The sequence below is a fragment of the Entelurus aequoreus genome, linkage group LG11 (genome assembly GCF_033978785.1).
Source record: "Entelurus aequoreus isolate RoL-2023_Sb linkage group LG11, RoL_Eaeq_v1.1, whole genome shotgun sequence".
NCBI lineage: Eukaryota > Metazoa > Chordata > Actinopteri > Syngnathiformes > Syngnathidae > Entelurus > Entelurus aequoreus.
In genome coordinates, this window is record NC_084741.1 from 38,753,242 (window position 1) to 38,777,152 (window position 23,911).

Consider the following 23,911-nt stretch of genomic DNA (forward strand, 5'->3'; position numbering starts at 1 on the left):
GATATAATTCTAAAAAAAAATAAGACAGACCACCTCAAACAGAATGGAATTTTACAGTTTTTTTACTGAACGGGACACCCAAAATGTACATCAAAATAAAGAAAGTGGGATTTACAATATTAACTACGAACAATAGAACACTGAATATTAACAACATATGAACATCGCTCCTCTTTTACTTCTCAGACTAGCTCCTCGATAGATATATTTTACAATCAAGCAAAACACTACAAAAATGTAACAAAGAGCAAAATATGAATGCAAAGGGTAATAAACACCTACAATATGATATATTATCATTTTTATGCAGACATTTGTTGTAAAAATATCTCTGTTCCTGACACATGCGTTTCGGGCTGGCTGCTCTTAAAACAAACCCGGCCCAATCTGCTTTGTTACTCGTCTGAGCTGCTGTGACGTAGATTACCGTAATAACTCGTACAACACTCAGAAGCGCAGATTTCAACCATTGAAATAATTTCTATAGTTCAAGACTTACGGTAATTTAAAAACAGCACTGCACAATATAATGGCAACGACAGTTTTGATGTTAAAGGTCTAAAAAAATTATGTACAACGTCCGGCGGGCCGGATTGAAAATCTTCATGGGCCGCATGTGGCCTGCGGGCTGTATTTTGCCCAGGACTGTGTTACAACCTTATTTCAAAATGGAATACATTAATTTGTGTCCTCTTCATTGTACACACAATACCCCATAATGACAATGTGAAAAGGTGTTTAAAAAAGTGTTTGCAAATGTATTAAAAAATCACATGTGCAGAAGTAGATAAGTCTTTACTCAATACTTTGATGATGCACCTTTGGCAGCAATTACAGCCTCAAGTCTTTTTGAATACGATGCCACAAGCTTAGCACACCTATCTTCGGGCAGTTTCGCCCATTCCTCTTAGCAGCACCTCTTAAGCTCCATTAGGTTAGATTAACATCCCCACAGCATGATACTGCCACCACCATGCTTCACTGTAGGGATGGTATGGTATGGTGATTAGCAGTGCCTGGCACCTACGCCAAATAGTTCAATATTTGTCTCATCAGACTAAATATTTTTTTTCTCATGGTCTGAGAGTCTTTCAGGTGCACTTTGGCAAACATTTTACTAAGAAAAGACCTGATTGTTGGATTGTTGCAGAGATCGTTGTCCTTCTGGAAGTTTCTTCTCTCTCCAGAGGAATGCTGTAGCTCTGACAGAGTGACCATCGGTTTCTAGGTCTCCTCCCTGACTAGATTACAATGAATGCCGCAATGTTTAAAGACATGCTGGATGAAAACTAACGCTTCCCACCCAACCTGATGGAGCTTGAGAGGTGCTGCAAAGAGGAATGGGCGTAACTGCCCAAAGATGGGTGTGCCAAGCTTGTGGCATCGCATTCAAAAAGACTTGAGGCTGTAATTGCTGCCAAAGATGCATCAAAGTATTGAGCAAAAGATGTGAATACTTATGTACATGTGATTTTTATGTTTAACAGTTTGCAAAATTTAAGAACAACTTTTAACATTGCCATCATAGGGTAGTGTTCCATTCTGGAATAAGGCTGTAACATAACACAATATGAAAAAAGTGAAACTCTGTGGATACTTTCTGGATACACTGTCCCTTTCAGACTTGGCACCATTGGTAGGGTCCTAATAGCATAAAGGTCCAAGTTAAATAAATACATATTACAATAATGACTTAAATGTGTTAACTAAACCATTAGATTACGAAAAAATAAATCAATAATGAAATCAATCATGAAATAATAAAATCAATAATTGATTTGTAAATGATTAAGTGTAATTTTACATTAAATATATTTGCCTCTAATTCCACTAATAATTGATCTATTTAAGTAAATATTTGAATATCTATTTATTAAATGTTGACCCATTTGGCCCTTTATAGTTAACTTCTGGTCGTATCATCTTTCCGTTGATTTTCTGTATTGCATGCGTTTTGGGGGTTTGTGTGAGTTTAGGACGTTGCTGTGCCACTGTAAGTTATAGACCTGCCATCCTTGAAGATGTTATAGGACACTCCACCCCTACACACAAGGGCCGCTTTGTAATATATGTATTCTTTGATATTGGCAAAATGCTTTAAAACAAACTGTGTTTGTTTAGCTTGTTAGCTTCCCTAATTTATTGTAATTAAAGAGAGGAATTTAGTGTTAAAACTGCGGGAAATAACCAAACAATTCATTTTCATTTTTTTAACAAACAAAGTTAAACCAATTTTATTGCAAATGCTCATCCAAAATTGGAGAAGGCATTCTTGAAGGTGGGTTGTACATTATACACAGGAAATAATGTTCTACAAGCTTTATCAAAGCCTTTTTGGCAGCGCTAAAAATCCAACACATGTCCCAAATCCGCAAACCCCCACCCTGTTTCAGTTCAAAACTTGTGAGACAACAATTTTTGCGACAAATTCCTAAAAACACTTATGCTCCTGTTGTATAGAGGAACTTGAACCTTGCATTAACGGTTTAACCTACACTACAACACTGGGGTCCAAATTTTAATTTACACAACCGAGCCTTTCCTCAAAGCCCCCTTTAAGTCCTTTTTGGCAGTTTTCTAATGTGACTTATAAACTAAGGTGTTGCAGTAACTTGTTTACTTCAGATAGTCAGTAGTCATTTGTTCAACTTCTTTAGTTATACTAGTGGTGTTTCTCAAGATTCTATTTTAGGCCCTCTTTTTAAGCCTCGTTTGAGCATTTCAACTCTCATAGTCATTCACATTGACATCCCACTGGGTTGTGAGTTTTTCCTTGCCCTTATGTTGGCACTGAACCGAGGATGTCGTTGTGGCTTGTGCAGCCCTTTGAGACACTTGTGATTTAGGGCTATATAAATAAACAATGATTAATTGATTGAATCCAGCTTTCAGAAATTGAACTTGAAACCGGCGAAATGTAACAAAACTGCTTACAAAACATTAGCAGGTCTGCCTTTACAAAAAATAGTATGTCTGAATAAGAGTATGAAAAAGCAGATCTACTCCTTCTCCATATTGATCATAAAAAAGTGTACAAATATCATCTAATTAGTAGATGTGTCATCAAATAAAATAGGAAATGGTTGTCAGCAAGGTAACCCGATCAAATCCTCCGACGTGGTTTCTTCTTTTTTCCCACTGGTCCAAGATAAGGAACAGACCCCGCCTAAAAAAAATAAAACATTTTAAGATTTGTATCAAAAACTAATAAAAAGAACAACCATTAAAATATTAGAGATGTGCAACCTGCTTCATTGTGTTCCTGATCAAGTTGACAGTCGTGTTCAGCGAGTTGTCCTCCATGTCCTCTATAGGAGTGTCTTCTAATTTTGGGCCAATGAGTGCCTCATTTTTTCCTGACATGACATCAGACAGCACATGTGACACAACACCTTCCATCCTACGTTTTCTGCTCTCCAAGTTTGTTGTCCTCGGTACAAACTTGGCTGGACACATTTTACTCGAGGTCAGTCTGTCCTCCGCAACAAGAGATTTATGTGAGCTCGACGCTGTCTTTTCTTTAGCGTCCATGATGGCGTTGGGCAGTGTCCCCATTTTGTCCTCTGTTGGTACGTGATGGTTACAATTCGACAAGGGATGTTCCTGAGGCGGGAGCGGCAGTAAAGGAAAGCCAAAATGATGTTCAAAGTTGGAACTTTCTCCTTCATTGTCCCGGTCATTCAAATCATTATGTGAAGGAGGGATCTCCAGAGTGGTTTCTGTTGATGTCTTTGATGTTGACTCCTTGTTTGATGCCTCTTCCAGCTCCCTCTCTTGGACTGTAGAGTAAAACAAATAAAAGTTAAAGACAGCAATTAAAACTTCATCACAACAAGTGTAACGAATTGTCCATTTTAGAAAATAGTGTGTAATATTGCCAGTGCACAAGGAAAGAAAAAAGACAAAAATATTTGAACTTATGAGCAAAACATTGATAATATTACAAAGAAAATAAGTATCAACCTAATAATATTTTTTTATAGAATTAAGTTGTAATCTTGCAGGGGTAAAGTACAAAACATAATAAAGTTGTACAAATAAATATTGACATGTTCATGCATTCATATCATTGTTACAGAACATTTGTTAGTGAGGAACAAACCCATCAAAAATGCAATTACTCACATGTATGTAAAACAAGTGACAGTTTCACTTGACAACCATGATATTATTCTATTTATGAAACAGTTTTTTTCTTCTAACATTACAATAAAATTACTACTTTTTTCCTCACAAAATGACATTTTTCCTTGACAAAACTTTAATTCCTTTACAAGTAATTTTACAGTTTCATCCTAGTAAATACACCCCATTACACATTTATTATTGCGGCTTCACCACATCACAGATTTTTTAGGGACATTTACAACGTTTTTTAAAGCATAATACAATGTTAGGTCCTAAATTTAGCATAAAAATAGCTAAGTAAACTCAAAATATTAATACTACAAGAGTATTGGCCACTGGAGGAAACCAAACCAAACAGAGCACATTGTTCAGTATCATAGCCACTGATTGGCTCAGCCTCAAGCAACATTACTATATTCAATTAAAAGAGGGTAAAGGTTACTTAAAGGGTTTTATTTTATGTCTTGAGGGCTTTAATATTGTTGAAACATTTATTTAAAAGATTATATTTGATTTATAATTTATATGATTCCTACTTCACGGAAATTCATTCATCGAGGTAATGTCCGGAACCAATTAACAGCGATAAATGAGGGACGACTGTATTCTTATATTACGACATAAGGTAATATTACAGGAATAAAGATGTAATAAAAATTTTAAAAAGTGACATTGTCATGGATTCGAATCCTTAATGACAGAATAAATATAAACAAAAAGGTGATTTTTCTAAGTAAAAACATTTAACAATTTAACTTGACAACCGCACTTATCTTAACAAAAAATATACAATATTTTTTTCCACATAAAAAAATGTCTTGTAATAATTTCTATATTTTCAAAGAAATTACTATTTTCTCAGAAAATCGCTTTTTCTTTTTTAATACATTTACTTCTATGTATTTTCATACTTATAATACAAAGGTGTTTTTTTATTACAAATGTATTCTTATACTATTATGAAAGAATGTGACAAGAATAAAGTTGTAATTCGAATTTGGTTCACCAGAATGAGACGAGACAAAATTTTAACATTAATCTTAAGAAGGGGCGCCTCCAGGGTGATAAAGTTGAGACAATTTTATGGGCACTTGACTGAAATTATAAACGTTAAAATAAAGTTATTTCAAATAAATACATTTTTGCTGTCAAGTGTATCAATGTTTTTGGCCGTGTTATTTTATTATTTTCCGTCGCATCTTGGCATCCATAATTAAAAATGTAGCTTGCTTGGACATACACAGGATGAGGCCAGCTCTGTAGCTCTCAGTTTGTCGTGCACATAAAGCACTACCAGTAATTGTTTCTTGTTGATGACACAAACCCAACAAAAAAATAGATTTTAGTTGTATTTAATTTGACACCTGTCATCGTCTTAACCCAACTCTATGGTTGCAATATTACAATTTTGTTCAAATTTTAACATTTTGTAATACTACAACTCCGTTTTCATAAAATGACTGAACTTTTTTCCCGTGAAATAACACATTTTCTCAAAAAAATATTTTTTTACTATGTTATTACGGTTTTTAATCCTTCTATTAAATTTTTTTATTTTTGTAAAATTACAAGTTATTCTTGTACTTTTAAGATGACATGTAATATTACAAAAAATAAAGTGGTTATTTGAACGAATTAAAGTTGAAATTCCTATACATTAACATAAATAAATAATAATCCAAAAACATGTTAATGATGGAACAACTCCTACAAAAGTGACAATTTTAGTTGTGTATTTTGAAAACTACACAACAATTTAACTGTCCTCATCCTACCAAAAATCTATACTCATAATAGTTGTACGTGCCACACTTGCTAGTTGTGTGTGTGTATATGATTTGCCATTTTAGCACTGCACTGATTGGTTGTGGATGGCCCTGTGGCTGTGGTATTGTCTTTATATTAAGCGCATACACCTGCAGTGCTGGTGGCATGGATCATGGTGGCAGAGTGAGCTTGGGAAGAAACTTTTTGTTGATGGTCGGCATCATCTTTGATATCTTTTAACTTCTTTTCCCTCATTTAAGCTTATTATTTCATCTTCATCATTATCATAATGCAAAGTAAGTGCCTCTTTGCTATCCCGTATTATGGAGCATTAAACACTCCATGTACATACAATGAATTTGATTGTATGTACTGATAGCCTGTCACAGCGTTTGGGGGAACTTTTTAATTCATATACCGCATTAATATTTATTACTTCATACTCACCATCATGTTTCTCTGGAAGTTGATTACAAATAAATATATTTCATTGGTAGTAGCTGTTAAGAATTCTACATGTTTATCTACGTTTTCAGATACTTTATTTTGAAGCATTTCATGACAGTGGCACTTCCGCTTCCTTCCTGTAGGGGTCACTTCCGCTTCCCTTTTGACATGTGTTAATGTGTGCTGACTTGTTTTCTCTGCTACGTTTAATCGGTGCTCTAGTCTTTGACGATGTGAGTATGTTGATTATTATATAAGACTAATTTAGTTTATTAATAGACATCACTGTGTTTGTGTAACATTTAGGGGTGTTTTAATAATATAATTGATGCTGTGTTGTCAGAATGCTACGAGCTAACATCTCCCTGTTAAGGATAGCATTGCTGCTGCTAATGTGGCTAGCTCATATGCCATTGTGGAAATGCAATATATTATGTCTCTAGTATTTTACTTTGAGCATATATATATAGGCATATATATATATTGTTGTATAGTTAAATGACATAAATGTTGATGGATGTTTGCTTGTGGTTTACAGATACTAACTAAATGAACCTACACCAATATGCACCATTAAAGTTGGAGGAGTCCAAATGATGACTGTGTGTTCTCTGACCGGAACCCCAACGTGGTCAATATCCGAAAAAAACAGTCGCAGAGTTTAATACTCAACAAAGGTCCTTCGAGCCAGATATAATTGGCTACAATGAAAATGTCATCAGAGGATGAATCTGCGTCTCCATTCCATTCTGATGTACGAGACCGATCGGTGAGGGAACGCCGCACCCTAAAACATCTTGAAGACTACATCCTTGCCTATAATGTGCACCGACCTGCCCTTTCCTCCCCCCCCTGCCAAGATGGAGGAGCAGAGAGGAGCAGCAGCCGCAGTGAACAGTAGCCAAGCAAATGCATTGCTTCAAATAGATGACCGAGTAACCTCACATCGTGCCACGTCAGTCGACATGCTGAATGTTTCTTCACTCAGGAAACTAATGGAATCAGTATCAGTAAAGGAAAAGGAGGAGACCGACGAAATTACTCGACTTACTGCTAAACTCCGCCAATATGAGAGCAGACAACGGCGACGGCAACAGCTGATGGAACACATATCGTCCTTCCTCATGGAAGAAGAAATGGATGGAAATGACCTTCATACGGACACGGAGCCTTCACCAGCACAACCTCCTTCAGTGAGCGACAGTTGTGCTGCAATTTCCATTTCACATACTCCCTCACCTGAACCAGGCATGGAACTGAACTGCTGCTCACATGTCGATCGCCTACTTAGCAAGCTGCCAAAGTACCACAGAGATGGGTTCATCGAGCATCTACAGTTACAAGGCAAACTAAATGGCACAAGTCTGAACCCCTACAACCTGCAGGACCTAAATGGATGGCTTCAAAGTAAAGCACAACAGCAGCGCCTTTCCAGCAGATTAGTGCAACGCTATCAACAGGAGAAGCCCTCGGGGAGCGCAACAGAAAAAAGTCCCTTCAGGGTCAGAGGTCAAGCTACAGCTGTATATCTTGGAGCAGCGCCAACACGACATGGTGCCTCCCCTAAGCACGCTCTTGCTGACACCAACAAAGCTAACAAAATGCATTGTCTCTTCTGCAATAGCAAGGAACACTATATTGGTCGCTGTCAACAGATCACAAAACATTCTGCAGCGCACCTGGATAAATGGATAGTAGAAGAAGGACAATGCTGGAGATGTGCACGTGCTCATGCACCCGACGCATGTACTTTCAAGAAGCCCTGCAGCGACTGCAATGGTATCCACCTCCAAGTTCTCCACAACGTAGCTCAACGGTATACTGAAGACACCCAGATGACTCCCACAGAGAGTCGTGTCTATTTGACTCCCAGCATCACCTCAAGTAGAGTGCTCCTGAAAGTTGTTCCTGTACTACTGCACCATAATTCAAAATCAATGGAGACATTTGCTGTCTTAGATGATGGGGCTCAACGAACTATGATTTTACCTGACGCAGCACAACATCTACACTTGCATGGCCAACATGAAATCCTTGCCCTGCGCACAGTGCGCACAGACCTTACCCACCTCAAGGGTTTAACAGTTGACTTTGAGATTTCCCCTATAAAGAACCCAGGAAAACGTTACCAAGTGCAAGGTGCGTTTACTGCACAAGGTCTGGATCTGATGGAGCAGACCTACCCAGTTCAGAGACTTCAGAGGAAGTACACACATCTACGTGGGATTTCGTTGCAACCATTCTCCAATGCACGCCCCCTAGTGTTAATTGGATCAGACAATGTGCACCTGATCACTGCCACGAAGCCAGTCCGCCAGGGAAATAATGGAGGACCCATAGCCATCCACACAGCACTTGGATGGACTTTACAAGGGGCGGAGGAAAGAACACAAGGACAGAGCTCAACACAATTGTGTCTCTTTATCTCACTTGCCACTCCCAATGACATCTTGTTTCGTAATGTGGAAAAGTTATGGCAACTTGATGTTTTGCCTTTCAGGAACGAAAAGATGGTTGTTCGCTTTCGTGAAGATCAGGAAGCAATCACCTTATTGGAGACAAGAACTTAGCGAGTCGACATAGAGGGTGTCCAGCGCTATGCAACACCCCTCCTAAGAAAGAAAGATATGCCTAAACTCAACAGTTCCATATCCACCGTTATGGCTCACTTGAGAAGCACAGAGAAAAGGCTCAAGAAGAATCCAGAGAAAGTTACTTCCTTTTCTGCTGAGATCGCTAAGCTCATTCAAGCAGGGTATGTCAAGAAGCTCTCGCATGAAGAGACGGAACAGTCCAATGAAGCGTGGTATCTTCCCTATCATCTCGTGTTCCACAATGAGAAGGCAAGACTTGTCTTCAACTGCTCGTTTCGACATCAGGGAGTGTCTGTGAACGACCAACTCCTCCCTGGGCCTACCCTGGGACCATCCTTGCTAGGTGTTCTTCTTCAGTTCAGACAGCACCAGGTGGCTGTGAGTGGAGATATCCGAGCAATGTTTCATCAGATCCGTCTTCTCCCTGAAGATAGACCACTCCTTCGTTTTATCTGGAGAGATTTGTGCAGCAAAGACCCACCAGACGTTTATGAATGGCAAGTGCTTCCATTCAGAACGACATGCAGCCCGTGCTGTGCAATATTTGCTCTGCAGCAACATGCTCGGAATCACCAACACAACCATCCAAGACTTCTTAAATCAGTGGAGCAAAGTTTCTATGTGGATAATTGCTTAAAGAGTTTCACCGACATATCTGAGGCTGCACAGCAGGTGACTCAGTTGCGCAAACTGATGGCAGAAGGAGGATTTGACCTCCAACAATGGGCAAGTAACCAACCAGAGGTGTTAGCCCAAGTCCCGCCTAAAGGAAGATCAACTACCACAGAGCAGTGGCTAAGCCAGAACCGAATTGAGCCACAAGAGCCTGCTTTAGGCCTGAGATGGAACTGTGCTACTGACACCCTTGGCTATCAATGTAGAAACATCGAACATACCATATTGACCATGAGGACTGCATATCAGGTGCTAGCCAGCCAGTATGACCCCCTGGGGTTTATAGTACTGTATACGACCCACGCCAAGGTTCTCATTCAGCAGCTATGGTCCAAGCAGAGAAGCTGGGATGACTCCGACTTACCGCGAGCCCTACAGGAAGCCTGGAAGCAGTGGGAGAGTGAGCTCCAACATCTAGATAAATTATCTATACCACGCTGCTACACACCAATCCCAACCACTGGTTCCGAGTATGATCTGCACATCTTTTGTGATGCCTCCGAACGAGCATATGGAGCAGTTGCTTATGTCAGACTACAGACTAAAGATGTCATTCTCACCTCGTTCGTTATGGCAAGATCAAGGGTAGCTCCAAAAAGACAACAATCCATGCCTCGCCTGGACCTCTGTGCAGCATTAGCTGGAGCTCAGCTTGCCAAGGTTTTAAAGACAGAGATGACCCTCCCTCTTCAAAAGACAACACTGTGGTCGGATTCCACCACGGTTCTGGAGTGGCTCCAGTCGGACTCCTGCCGCTTCAAGGTCTTTGTTGGAACGCGTGTCTCAGAGATACAGGAGCTGACAGATCGACAATCCTGGCGGTATGTGGACACCCACAACAATCCTGCTGATGACATCACCAGGGGGAAACCACTTCTGGAACTTGCGGAGGACGGGCGCTGGAGGCAAGGACCCCCATTTCTCAGGCAAAGTGCGGAATACTGGCCAAAAAGACCGGAGAAAGATTCATCCCTGACTTCATCCGAACTAAAGAGCATCACCTTCTGTGGTCTTGCAGTAGTGCAAAGCGACAATAATATTCCGGATGCTTCTCTATTCAATACCTGGAAAGAATTAGTAAAAGTCACTCAGCAGGCGGGACAGGAAGGACCAGGAGGTTCGACACACAGTCAGACAATCAGCTCCCAAGAAGCTGAGTTTCTGTTGCTGAGAAAATGTCAAGTTCAAACCTTTCCCGCAGACATCATGTCTCTTAAAACACAGAACGCAGTGTCAGCTAAGAGTCATCTGGCGTGCCTCTCTCCTGAGTGGGACTCAGCTACAGGGTTAATTCGAGTTGGGGGTAGGCTGCGACGACTCCAGAACTCGGACTTAGAAGAGATCCATCCTATTGTGCTGGACCCAAAACATCAGATAACTAAACTCCTCATCAAGGACATGGACGAACGACTTCTGCACCCAGGTACAGAGCGAGTGTATGCAGAACTTCGAAGACATTACTGGATTCTGCGAGGACGACAAGCAGTCAGGCACCATCAGCACAATTGCCCATCTTGTCAACGCTGGCGAGCTCAACCGACAGTCCCAAGGATGGCAGATCTGCCACCACAACGCCTCAGACTTCTCTGTCCACCCTTCCATTCAACAGGTGTGGATTGTTTTGGACCTTATCTGGTCAAAGTGGGCAGAAGATCAGAGAAACGACGGGGTGTCGTTTTTAAGTGTCTTACAACTCGAGCAGTTCACATCGAGCTTCTCAACTCCATGGATGCCGATGCATTCCTTCTCGCTCTACGTCGGTTCATTGCCAGAAGGGGAAGACCAAGAGAGGTACTGTCAGATTGTGGGACCAACTTCCGAGGAGCCGAAAGAGAACTCAGGACAGTGTTTGCAGAGATGGAACCTCAGCTACGAGAGCAACTGACAGAATATCAGATTGACTTCAAATTTAACCCTCCAAATGCCCCTCATTTTGGTGGGGCATGGGAACGGGAAATTAGATCCATCAAGGCCAGTCTCCAAGTCGCAGTAGGAGGGCAGTCAGTCACAGAAGATGTATTGCACACAACTCTAGTAGAAGTGGAGGGGATACTGAACTCAAAACCACTAGGGTACGTATCATCTGATGTTTCTGATCTGGACCCAATCACCCCAAACATCCTTCTCATGGGGCGGCGAGATTCTGCATTGCCGCAAGTAGTTTACGTCTCAGCTGTCATGGGGCGGCGGAGATGGCGCCATTGTCAAACACTTGTGGATCAGTTTTGGATCCACTTCATACGCAGCTATCTACCCACTTTGCAGACCAGGTCAAAATGGCAGAGGTCTTCCAAAAATTTAACCATCAACACTGTAGTTCTGATGGTGGACCCTTCACTTCCAAGAGCACAGTGGCCCATCGGCAGAGTGGTTAAAACCATTCAGAGTCAAGATGGACAGGTCAGGGCTGCTGAGGTAATGGTCAAGAGTAAAGTCTACACCAGACCGGTAGCTTGCTTGATCCCACTTCCAAGTTTAGAGGATGACAGTAAGGACACTTGAAGAATTCCTGTAGTTACACATTTGTTGTACAAATGTGGGGGCGGCTGTTAAGAATTCTACATGTTTATCTACGTTTTCAGATACTTTATTTTGAAGCATTTCATGACAGTGGCACTTCCGCTTCCTTCCTGTAGGGGTCACTTCCACTTCCCTTTTGACATGTGTGCTGACTTGTTTTCTCTGCTACGTTTAATCGGTGCTCTAGTCTTTGACGATGTGAGTATGTTGATTATTATATAAGACTAATTTAGTTTATTAATAGACATCACTGTGTTTGTGTAACATTTAGGGGTGTTTTAATAATATTATTGATGCTGTGTTGTCAGAATGCTACGAGCTAACATCTCCCTGTTAAGGATAGCATTGCTGCTGCTAATGTGGCTAGCTCATATGCCATTGTGGAAATGCAATATATTATGTCTCTAGTATTTTACTTTGAGCATATATATAGGCATATATATACATTGTTGTATAGTTAAATGACATAAATGATGATGGGTGTTTGCTTGTGGTTTACAGATACTAACTAACTAACTAAATGAACCTACACCAATATGCACCATTAAAGTTGGAGGAGTCCAAATGATGACTGTGTGTTCTCTGACCGGAACCCCAACGTGGTCAATATCCGAAAAAAACAGTCGCAGAGTTTAATACTCAACAGTAGCAGTAGCCAAAAAGACAAACATTAACCATAATATTACAACTTATTTTTTATAAAATGACAAATATTTTGGCATGAAATAAAAAATATTCTTGTAATATTCAAATGCAGCTGAGATAGGCTCCAGCACCCCCCGCAACCCCAGAAGGGACAAGCGGTAGGAAATGGATGGATGGATTAAAATTTCAATTTTCACAACATTACTAATTGTTTTATAATTAGCGGCAGACTCCAAATATCTCTTGTGCCTAAGAGAAATAAATTATTCCCTGGGGTAAGTTTTTTTTTTGGAAACAATTTATAAATAAAACATTGTAACAATATGAACAGCAAAACAAACACACAGACATTTCTAGAAATAAACAACTAAATAATATTGCTATAATCTTCATTACCCTAACCCCATCACGCTAGCATTGATTTAATACTGATACTACCCTTGGTTGATACTATCAATATTTCAATTGATCTGGCATCATGGGTCGGGCCACAGAGTCAAGCCTGGTGTACACTCCTGCGTCACGGAGCTTGCGTTGTCCCCCTCCCCCTGCGTAGCCTACGTGCACCGGCGATGCAGAACGCAGACCTGTGATTGGTCAGTTTTTGCCAGGGAGGGTCCCTGAACACAAGCGAGCAGAATTTGTGCTTGAAATGCACAAATTATTGTATGAAATAAAACAGTGATTAAACATTTGCATGAAAAACTGATTTTGTGTACTTAATATCTTGGTGCGCTCTGAAAAAAATTACTGTGTGTTGTTTTTCAGTTTATCGTGTTGTTGCGTCCAGAAGCAGTCACAAAGTGAAAGTACGTCACTTAACTTTTATTCCAAATTTTGCGCCAATTCCGACACATATTCTTTCTCATGCACAGACTTCTTTTTCTCTCACACACATTTCTCATTCTACATCAATAATCTTTCAGGCACAGTATAATTACAAACATTTGTGAACTCTGAACCTGACCACAGAGATGAACACTAGCATGTCGCTAACTTAAATAGTTATTTAACAGTTTTATTTAAAATTACATGTTGGATCTCTCTTGTCCCATGTACCGAACGGCCAAATATTGTTGCAAATAACGTCCTCTTCTCCGACACGTTCAGAAGGTGCACAGTCCATTTTCAAAGGTTTATAATTAAAACGTTCATTAAAAGTAACCTGATTATTGTGAATAATTAGTTCCAGTGTAAACAAAGTTGTCAATGTTGTAGTTCAGTGGTTGTACAGAGTCACTCTTCACAGGAAGGAAATACACAGTATCTAGAGCAGTGTTTTTCAACCTTTTTTGAGCCAAGGCACATTTTTTGCGTTGAAAAAATCCGGAGGCACACCACCAGCAGAAATCATTAAAAACGAAACTCAGTTGACAGTAAAAAGTCCATCCATCCATCCATTTTCTACCGCTTGTCCCTTTTGGGGTTGCGGGCGGTGCTGGTGTTTTAGTTCTGGTCTTGCGCTCCTATATTGGTAGCTTTTCCTCTTTTTTTTGGTATTTTCCTGTAGCAGTTTCATGTCTTCCTTTGAGCGATATTTCCCGCATCTACTTTGTTTTTATCCTTCTTCGTGGGGACATTGTCGATTGTCATGTCATGTTCGGATGTACATTGTGAACGCCGTCTTTGCTCCACAGTAAGTCTTTGCTGTCATCCAGCATTCTGTTTTTGTTGATTTTGTAGCCGGTTCAGTTTTAGTTCCGTTCTGCGTAGCCTTCCCTAAGCTTCAATGCCTTTTCTTAGGGGCATTTACCTTTTGTTTATTTTTTGTTTAAGCATTAAATGCCTTTTTACCTGCACCCTGCCTCCCGCTGTTTCCGACATCTACAAAGCAATTAGCTACCTGCCACCACCTACTGATATGGAAGAGTATTACACGGTTACTCTGCCGAGCTTTAGACATCACCGACACTCAACAACAACACATCATTTGCAGACTATAATTACTGGTTTGCAAAAAATGTTTTACCCCAAATAGGTGAAATTATATAATCTCCCACGGCACACCAGATTGTATCTCACGGCACACTAGTGTGCCGCGGCACAGTGGTTGAAAAACACTGATCTAGAGTCTGCAATTGCTCCATCTGGAGACAGTGCCCCTTAGTGTTTTGAAAGAGAATTACAAGTTTGGCGCCACCCCCCATGGAAGAATTATAAATCAAGCGCCGTCGGGGGGTACGCAAGCTACGCAACGCAAGAGTATATACCAGCCTTCAGCCATGACTGCCCTGGGCTGAAAGCTGTTTCTTTTTTTCCCCTTTTTTTTTTAACGTCATAGCAGGTAAAAATAAGACGATAAGTGAAGTGTGAAGTGAATTACATTTATATAGCGCTTTTTCTCAAGTGACTCAAAGCGCTTTACATTGTGAAACCCAATATCTAAGTTACATTTAAACCAGTGTGGGTGGCACTGGGAGCAGGTGGGTAAAGTGTCTTGCCCAAGGACACAACGGCAGTGACTAGGATGGCGGAAGCGGGAATTGAACCTGCAACCCTCAAGTTGCTGGCACGGCCACTCTACCAACCGAGCTATACCGCAAAAAACAAAAAGTAATCAAAACAAAGGCCCGTTGACTAAGACGATAATAAGTAACTGACAAGTTAGCTAACGTATAAAAAAAGAGACGAAAATGTTGACAAAACGAAATCCAATCATATTTAATTTCGTCTTGTAAATGCGTGGGACAAGTTTGGAATATATCAAATCACAGCCTTTAACGGCAAACATAGAAAGAGGGGTGGGGGTTGGTTATGAATGAGAGCCAATCAGATTTTTTTTCTTGCCAGATGACTAAGTCACCACCAAAAACAAAATATGTGAAATTAACTTGTTCCACACAGTAATATGTGTACACCTGGGAGAAAGTGACGAGGACACATTTAATTTTTACTGCTATGCCATCAGCAGGCGAGTCATCAACTGTGACATTGACTAAGTTAAATCTATTATCTGCTGCCATTTCTATGCTTAATACCGTAGAAAATGGCCATTTGTAATTTTTCCGACATGATAAAGGCTCATTTAAAACACATATCCTTACAAAAAACACAAATATAAAGTGTTTGTCGTATATGTACAGGGTTTCCCCCAAATTGCCATTAGTCATTGTGACATCATATATATGGCATCATGATCATTTTGATTTGCAATGATGCATATATATTCTTTAAAAAGGCTAAACAAATGTTTTATGTAGAGTGTCAACTCTGTTTAGGTGTGCAACCAGCCGTGGCACTACTGACAGGTGATTCAGATGCACCAATTTTTTTAAATTTTTAAATAAAGCAGAGGAAAATTCTTATAACCTGACTGACTATCGCCAGATCCTTGTAGTTCGCTGAGCTCCACACAAAAATCTGGGCTCGAGGGCAATGCAAACTCCTTCAAGATAGCAAAAAATAATGAACCAATCAGGATCGCCGGGCGGGATTTCATAGATGTGACGTAGCGCCAAAGCGACTGTTTGATTCAAACATCAATGGCGGCACGCAGCGAGGAGTCGTGTGCTGACATTGATTCTGCTATTGCAACTGTTTTGCGACATCGATCGTCTACTGACATTGCTGCGTGGTTTCAGTAAAAGTTCTCTAGCTTTTCGCTCTGTCGTTATCCAATATGTCGGCTGTTCTGTTTTGGATTTCCCAGCGTCGCTCTCATCAGCGCCACGGGTTGATTTTGATGTGAGTGGTTGAAGTAGCACGTCATTCAAAATAACGGACAAGTGGTTTATCCAATCACATACAATGATTTTTTTTACAAGGCCCCACCTTCTGAAATACATCTTCTATTGAGAAGTCCCAGATCCTTGTGTGGAGCTCAGCGAACTACAAGGATCTGGCGAGAGTCAGGTTAACATTCTTATGCTATTTGAGATGTTTTTCAAACATATTGTGGCTAATAATACTTAAATAATATACTATTTACAGTATATCAATTCATACAAAATATTAGGTAAACTTGTATTCATGTAAAAAAAAATAAAAAAATAAACATATTCTTAAGTTGTGGCAGGTTTTTTTTGCCGTGGAGCCACGATCTTTTACAGTTAGGGGAAAACCTGATGTAGTGATCAGTTGTGGACAGACAAAGCCCCAGCAGTGCACCTTTAACAAGCGTGCGTGCTCCTGCGGAGGTAATACATATTTGTCAGGGGCCCCTCTGTAAAAATGTAATGCCCCCTCTAAATGTTTTTCTGTTCCGCTAAATGGGGCATTTGTCTCAATACTATTTTGGTGAAATGTATACATCATTCTGTTACATACTGCACCTTTACTTCGAGCAGCCCACATGATGTATCTCCTCCGGTCCTGCAGCTTCATCCTGGTGTCCTCCACGGTCTCATACTCGGGTACATAGCAAACATGCAGCACACCTCCGTAAAAACTCTTCTCATCCATGTGTCGTTTGGCTGCCCTGAATGTCAGACAATTTACAGAAGCGGTCTTAGTCACAGGGGTCGATATAATTGTGACACTCTGAATGCTACAATTTGAGCAGCTACATGATGAACCTGGCACTAGTGATCCTCTGGAACTTGACAAGGTAGACCTCCGTGAACTCCTCAGCAGGGTACTCATCCAACGGTCTGTACTCTTGCACAGTTCCGTACAGCGCACACAGCTGGATCAGCTCCGTCATGACTCCAATGGGAGGGACCCCTTGCACCATGACGTAACACGACTCTAAATTAATGGTGTACACCTGCCACATTTGAAAGAAGGTTACGGTCCACAAAAATGGTCACATGTTATCCTTAACTTTATATTCATTAGCACTTTATATCTCACCTTAACAGCCCTGGCTTTCCTCCCTTCTCGATATTTTGCCCGAGATATGCATACTTTCTTCTGTTCGTGGTGTTTGTATACCTCCGGAGCAACCCAACAGCTTTTACCCCGCGCCGCCATGTTTGGTGGAAACTGGTTTCCGGTTTATTGCACTTCAAAATAAGAGTTAATACCGGGGTTTGAGTTTAGTTATCGTATTTTGAAAGGTAATGTGGCAGGAAGTTGACTTCTTCAGAGGAAAAAAAGAAAGATGTATTTTTTTCATTCTCAAACCTAAATTATTCAAAGTAAACACAGATTTTTCTCTAGACCAGGGGTGTCCAACTCATTGTCATCGAGGGCCACATCGCAGTAATGGTTGCCTTTAGAGGGCTGCATGTAACAATGAGTATATAAGATTTTCAATAATCACCTTATGATATTATTATACTATGCATGCACCATGCATCAAATGCCGATGCATTTGTTTTTTTTTTTTCATACAACGGGATGGATAACTTGCTTTGAAATCAAATAGATATTTAGGATTTGGGGCGGGGGAGGGGGATATAAGGTAATATAATATTTTTTGCATGACCAGCTAATATTAAAGTATAAAAGACATGACATTTTATGCAGTACATGCAATTTTTCTATCAAAGAAACGAATACGTGAGATGAAGTGCTTTATTTATGCACATTATTTTCAGGCATTCACCGGCCACATCTGACGCTTCTGCTAGACCAATGATTCAAAACTATTAAGCAAAACATTAAAATTTAAAAAAGTGAGAAATCCCTCAGGTTTTTCTTTAGCGCTAAACAAGCATAACCCATATACCAATTATTAAATAGCTTTGATTTAATTCAGAAAAACCCTGTTTAATGAATGTATTTTGTTGTATTTATTTGTAGTTGTTTAAATAAATTAACAATTTATTTTATCCTTCTTTGGTCATATATTTATGTACTGACAAACTGTTAAGAGGATGAAGGAAGTATGCATGCTTTTAAACATTAAAGTTTTAACAAGGTCGGCAGACATGTTTTTGGACTTGAAGACAAGTATCAAAATTGTACAATGAATGATCTCTTTTAATGCCAACTTTAGTCTCTATTTAGTCAATTCCAAGTAGTTTTGCCCATATGCGACCAGTATCGGATTTATTCATGTCTGTGTGAAAAGTAAAATTCCAAATGTTCATATCCGACCGAGGCCTTTTTTGTAAGTGTTTATAAATCGGATATATATGCGATGCGTCCTCAATGTGAACGCTCCCGCGCTCCGGTCGCATTCATCAGACCAAAATGTCATCAAAAAGCAATAACTGTAATTAATTTTTCGCCAAAAGATGGTTATAAAATTAATAGTTGACAACCGAGCAGAAAACAGGTGAAAATAAAATGTTTTAGGAACTCACGTGAAACTTCCATCAACTTTCCAACTGCTTGCCCACAGACATGCTCTTCAAGCAGCCATCGAAGCAAATTATCCGTAAAACGGGAGAGCCAAAATACTTGTCATCTTACTTCTCAATCTTCTACGCCCAAAAATTCGGTTCAGAAAATATTTACTTTGATTGCACAAAATCCTTGAAATTGCCACAAATGCGCCAGTTCTCAGACCGGCTGGAGCTGAAGCCATTTTTACTTTTGTAAACACTGCAGTGCGAGCAACGTCATGACCCCATGCGGGTCAGTTTGCATTCACATTATGAAGCACATTTTTTTGGTAATGTGAACAGCCACTAAAAAGTTTGAAATTGTGTTAGAATAATTATATATATATTATCACACAACTCTTATGCTTAAGGGCTGTTGCTATAGTTATTATCAATTGTGCTGAAGTTGTACTTTTTCTATCTGTGCAAAGGGACATCATCTCGTATCAGTGTTTTCAGACCCTGAATCGGCCTGCTGACTGCCAAGGGAACATCGAGTGCCGTGACGCAGACAGAGCAGAGACAGGGCGATATCACGAGTGTCAGCACATTTGCATTTCATTAATAGTCATATATTGTGTCTAACTGGAGCTGCTGAGATTAACCCCTTCCTTCAGCAGCAGCTTCAGTGATGTAACCAGGGACCTCCCAAATAAATAGAGGAAGCACATGGGCTGGACTTTAGAGCGTAGTTTGGATCTGTAACTGGAGTACAGCCCAAAAAACGTCTCTCCTCATTTAAGCCAAATTGAACTCTGTCTCTGCATGATTCCTTGCTTCTTGTCTGTTTAATAGATGTCATCAGTGTTTGAACCTGACAAATTGACCCAAAAAAATCCGAATTAGACATCCGACCCGGCAGTGTGGACGTATTTCATTTGCTGGCAAGCTGTCTTGACAAATCTGAATTTTGGGGTGCGTTCACACTTGTCACATTTAGTCCGGTTTAAACCAACTAGTTTGCTCTGCTAGTACAGGTCGTAAGATAAGTGTGAAAGCAGTCCAGGACCAACAGGACCAGTCTAAAAAGAGGACCGAGGCAGCATGAGAGTGGTCTCGGTCTGCCTTCCAGCAAAGTCCAGCCGACTGCATTAAAGTACCAGAACACTGCTTAGGCCAACGCAATTGTAAACGGGCGATGAAATGGCAACACCCAACAGAAAGCTGAGTGAAAATCATCAACAAAATGAAAGTTAAACATGAGCTCAGAAGTGTAAATACATTTATGCATACATGGTGGAGATGTGATGTTCACAGACGAATTAAGTCTTTTGAACGACTCTTTTGTCAACGATGAGATCCGATTCGCATTTGCAAGCCGTTCATTTGCAAGCTGTTTTTTTATGTACATGCATATGTGCGTGCCACCTGACAGGGGACTGGACTACAAAATTAGTCATTGAGTCATTCAATTCCCTGGTTTGTTTGATGAGGATATTTAATATTCAAGACTTTTATTGTCTTTGTCATGGTCAAGGTACATTTATTAATATAGCACATTTCTAAAACAGGCGACTGCCCCAAAGTGCTGTGCAGATTAAAACAGAAAGCTAAAATAATAATAATAATGATCAAAATCACAGTAAGGACAAAACTTATTTATAAAATGCTGTTAAAATGCATAAAAATTGTGCAAAAAAAACAAAAGGTAAAAGATTAGAAATATAAAAAATTATAAAAATCCCTATATTTGCAAAACAGTCTTGATATAAAACACTGTTAAAATGGATAAAAAGATGAAAATGTCAATACAAATGTCCAGCTCAGCTTGTGTTAATAAATAAGTGACTTTTAAAGAAGATTTAAAAGTATCGATCTTGGGCATTCTAAAAAGCACTGATCAGATGACCTTAGCGGTCTGACCGGGGTGTGCAGAATAAGTATCAAGAGTACACACACCGGTTAGGGTAGTTTAATTCAGTATTTTACATTTTTACTGTCCTAATTTGGATTCTAGATGTATCTGCACTTGTTATTTGCATACAGTATTAAGTCTTACTTATTTCTATATATTTTCTGTATTGTTAAAATACTAAAAATGCTATAAAAATATCAAAATATTAATGTCACTGTCAAAGCATGGGGAAATTATAGTCAATATTTCAAAACAATTCCCACCAAGAGTAATATTTGTGTACATTTTGAGTATTCTGATCCACTTCTGTTCATGTGGATTTTAACTCAATTGTATTTATATGAATGTATTTACATTGTATATTTATGTTACAGATTGACTACAGGAAGTGAATGCAAATATTACTAAAAGTTGTGAAATGAAGAGGGGGCAGGACTAAATAAGCATTCTTCCCACCCCTTTTAGGACATGTTGAAGTTTGTGTGACACTAAATATGTGATCTATTATTGTGTAATTATGTTTCTATGTTTGAAATAAACAAACATATTTTAACCGCTATTAGTGATTGTTTCTTTGATTAAAAAAAGGTAAAAAAAATAAATAAGAAAGGACTATACTGACGAGCCAGTCTTTTGGACGGCTCTTTGAAAGTAACGACTCCTCAAGATCCGTCTCTCTTCAAAGAGTCATAAATGATAAAGCACATATCTAATATCCGTTTTTAAAAACGGAGGTCTTGTTGGTCATTACAGTTCAGTGAAATTGCTGTGAAATGCCGTCTCTTTGAAGCACACCTCTGACAACCTTTTTGACGTCTTTAAATAATTACTAGTGCTGTCAGCTGTTTATTTCTTCAGTCAGATTAATAACACTTTTGAATTTGGATTAACCATGATTAATCTTAGGTTATTAGTAACTTGCATAATTTAAATTAACTTAAAAAGAGCCTAATATTTGTACACAAATGCAATTTTATTGTCAGCAAAAATGTTTTATGTTTTACTTGAAAGCACATTATTTATTTGCTTAAAACCTGATAACAGTGTTATTTAAAGTTCCAACTGGGGTTATTTTAGAGTCAAATTTCCAGCCTCACTAATTTTTGCACTGATTTAGCAATGACGTGATCACTGATCTTATAGCAGTAAAGGAGCATCTACAGTCAAAATCAATTATGTAATTAAGCTGCGTATATACATGATTAATGCGATAATATTTTGTGTATATTCACATGAGTTAATTCGTTATTTTTGACACCCCAAATAATTATAACAATATCTCCTCTTTGTTTCATTTCAGTGGGACAGTTGCTGGACGAAACTAGACAAAAGCTGGACAAATGTTGTTTCAAACCAGAGTACCAGACTCAAGTGTGAAAATTACTCTATAATTCCCATAATATTATAATTCTATAATCTTTTTCATACACTTCATTATGGTTGCAGTTAAGATGGAGCCTATCCCAGCTGACTTTGGGTGAGAGGCATGGTATGTTCCGAACTGGTCAACCGTCTATTATAGAGCACATATAGACAAACCTATTAACTATTTTGAGCAGAGATATTGATTCAATTAATCTGATTTGGGGGCCATATTCACAGAGAGCTATTAGAACCGGGGGGCTGGACTTCGCCCTTCTTATGTTGTATATTCCAGAGAACCAGTGTCCTCCAGAGTACACATTTGATTTTGGTCTATTTATTTTGTCAGATTTAAAGGTGCGCTCTGCTGTTTTAGACTTAGACTTAGACAAACTTTATTGATCCACAAGGGAAATTGTTCAAGGTTTAAGGACCTCCTGCAAAAAACCTAGCAAGCGCTCTTAAGAATATACTGCCGTCTTTTTTTTAAATAAACTTGCAGTCCATCAGTTGACAAGCTCAAATAATGAAAAAGAGAGGACATACAATAGAACCTTGAGGAACACCACTAGTATAACTAAATAAGTTGAAGAAATGACTACTGACTGCATCTGAAGTGAACAAGCTACAGCAACACCTTAGTTACATTAAGTGCCAAACAAGAGAGGGCTTTATAAGTGTGAACACCTCAGTTGTGTAAATCACAAGTTTGGACCCCAGTGTTCTGTTTGCTAGCAAGGTTAAAATGTCAATGCAAGGACTAGAGTGCTCCTGTTGTACAAAGTTTTTTGTCTCCCACGATTTGAACTGAACCTGCGGGCCTGTATGGTGTCATTCCCGTGCCATATTTTGTCCTCGAGCCACTAGTCCTGATTTAGAGAGTCTCTAATTAACCTGACAGAGGAAGTTTTGGAGACGTAGGAGGAAGCCAGAGTACCCAAGGAAAAGTCAAGCATAAGCATAGGGAGAAGGTGCAAATTTCATACAGAGATGTTTCAACTGAGATTTAGGCCATCAAGCGGTTTGTCGTCCTCTGCTTTACACAAGTATAAATCTTTGTGATTCCAATCTTGTGCGGAATGACGTTCACACAAAACATTTCAGCTTGTGCACATCCTTCTTCAAAGGCTCTGGGTTTTAATCTATATAAATGACCAACTACAACCATTTTATTTAATTTCCCTAGCATTTGGGTTTACACACAACCACTAAAACATGACCCTGTAATTGCACACAAGGGAAAGCATTGCCAGCTAAACACTAGATTTGAATCTCTTCTCCATATTCAGTGATTATGGCGAGCGGCCATGAGCGTGCAACATTCTCTGCAGTTCCAACCACAGACGGCAGCGTAGATGTTTAGTTTTTGCTGTCATGATTTATTGTCTGACTGTTAATGACATCTTTGGGGATTTTTTTTAACATGACCAATTTTCAGACATTTCATCAAAAGAAACACTTTGTGGTGCTGTTATAAAGTCTGCAAGGCTTTTTAGATATGCTATAGTCACGGTCATGCTTTCCACAGTTATGAATTATGGCACTGGCATTCTAATGAAACCTTGCAGAAAAAAACTGAAACTGCTGTCAGTCAATGGTAATGAGAAGTTTGGTTGACTTAATAAATAAAGAAGTTCACACGGTCCGTGCAAGTTCACACGGTCCGTGCAAGTGTGGGAAAAAGTGACAAGAAGAGCAGATGTTCT

General features: G+C 39.4%; 1 protein-coding gene across 1 annotated transcript; it reads right to left on the reverse strand.

Moving 5' to 3' along the window:
• Positions 1-1,508: 1,508 nt before the first annotated feature.
• rbm48 (RNA binding motif protein 48) lies at positions 1,509-17,745 on the reverse strand. Its single transcript, XM_062063207.1, has 5 exons — positions 17,568-17,745; positions 17,291-17,481; positions 17,048-17,193; positions 3,247-3,779; positions 1,509-3,166 (listed from the first exon to the last, which is right to left on the reverse strand). The coding sequence occupies exons 1-5, from the start codon at positions 17,685-17,687 to the stop codon at positions 3,104-3,106; spliced, it is 1,053 nt and encodes a 350-aa protein (XP_061919191.1). The 5' UTR covers positions 17,688-17,745; the 3' UTR covers positions 1,509-3,103.
• Positions 17,746-23,911: the final 6,166 nt, after the last annotated feature.

Coding starts and splice junctions, on each gene's coding strand:
- rbm48 (XM_062063207.1), bottom strand. CDS start 17,687: ATGGCGGCGCGGGGTAAAAGCTGTTGGGTTGCTCCGGAGGTATACAAA. Junction 17,194..17,290: donor CAGAGGATCACTAGTGCCAG/GTTCATCATGTA, acceptor TCTGACATTCAG/GGCAGCCAAACGACACATGG. Junction 3,167..3,246: donor TCAGGAACACAATGAAGCAG/GTTGCACATCTC, acceptor TATTTTTTTTAG/GCGGGGTCTGTTCCTTATCT.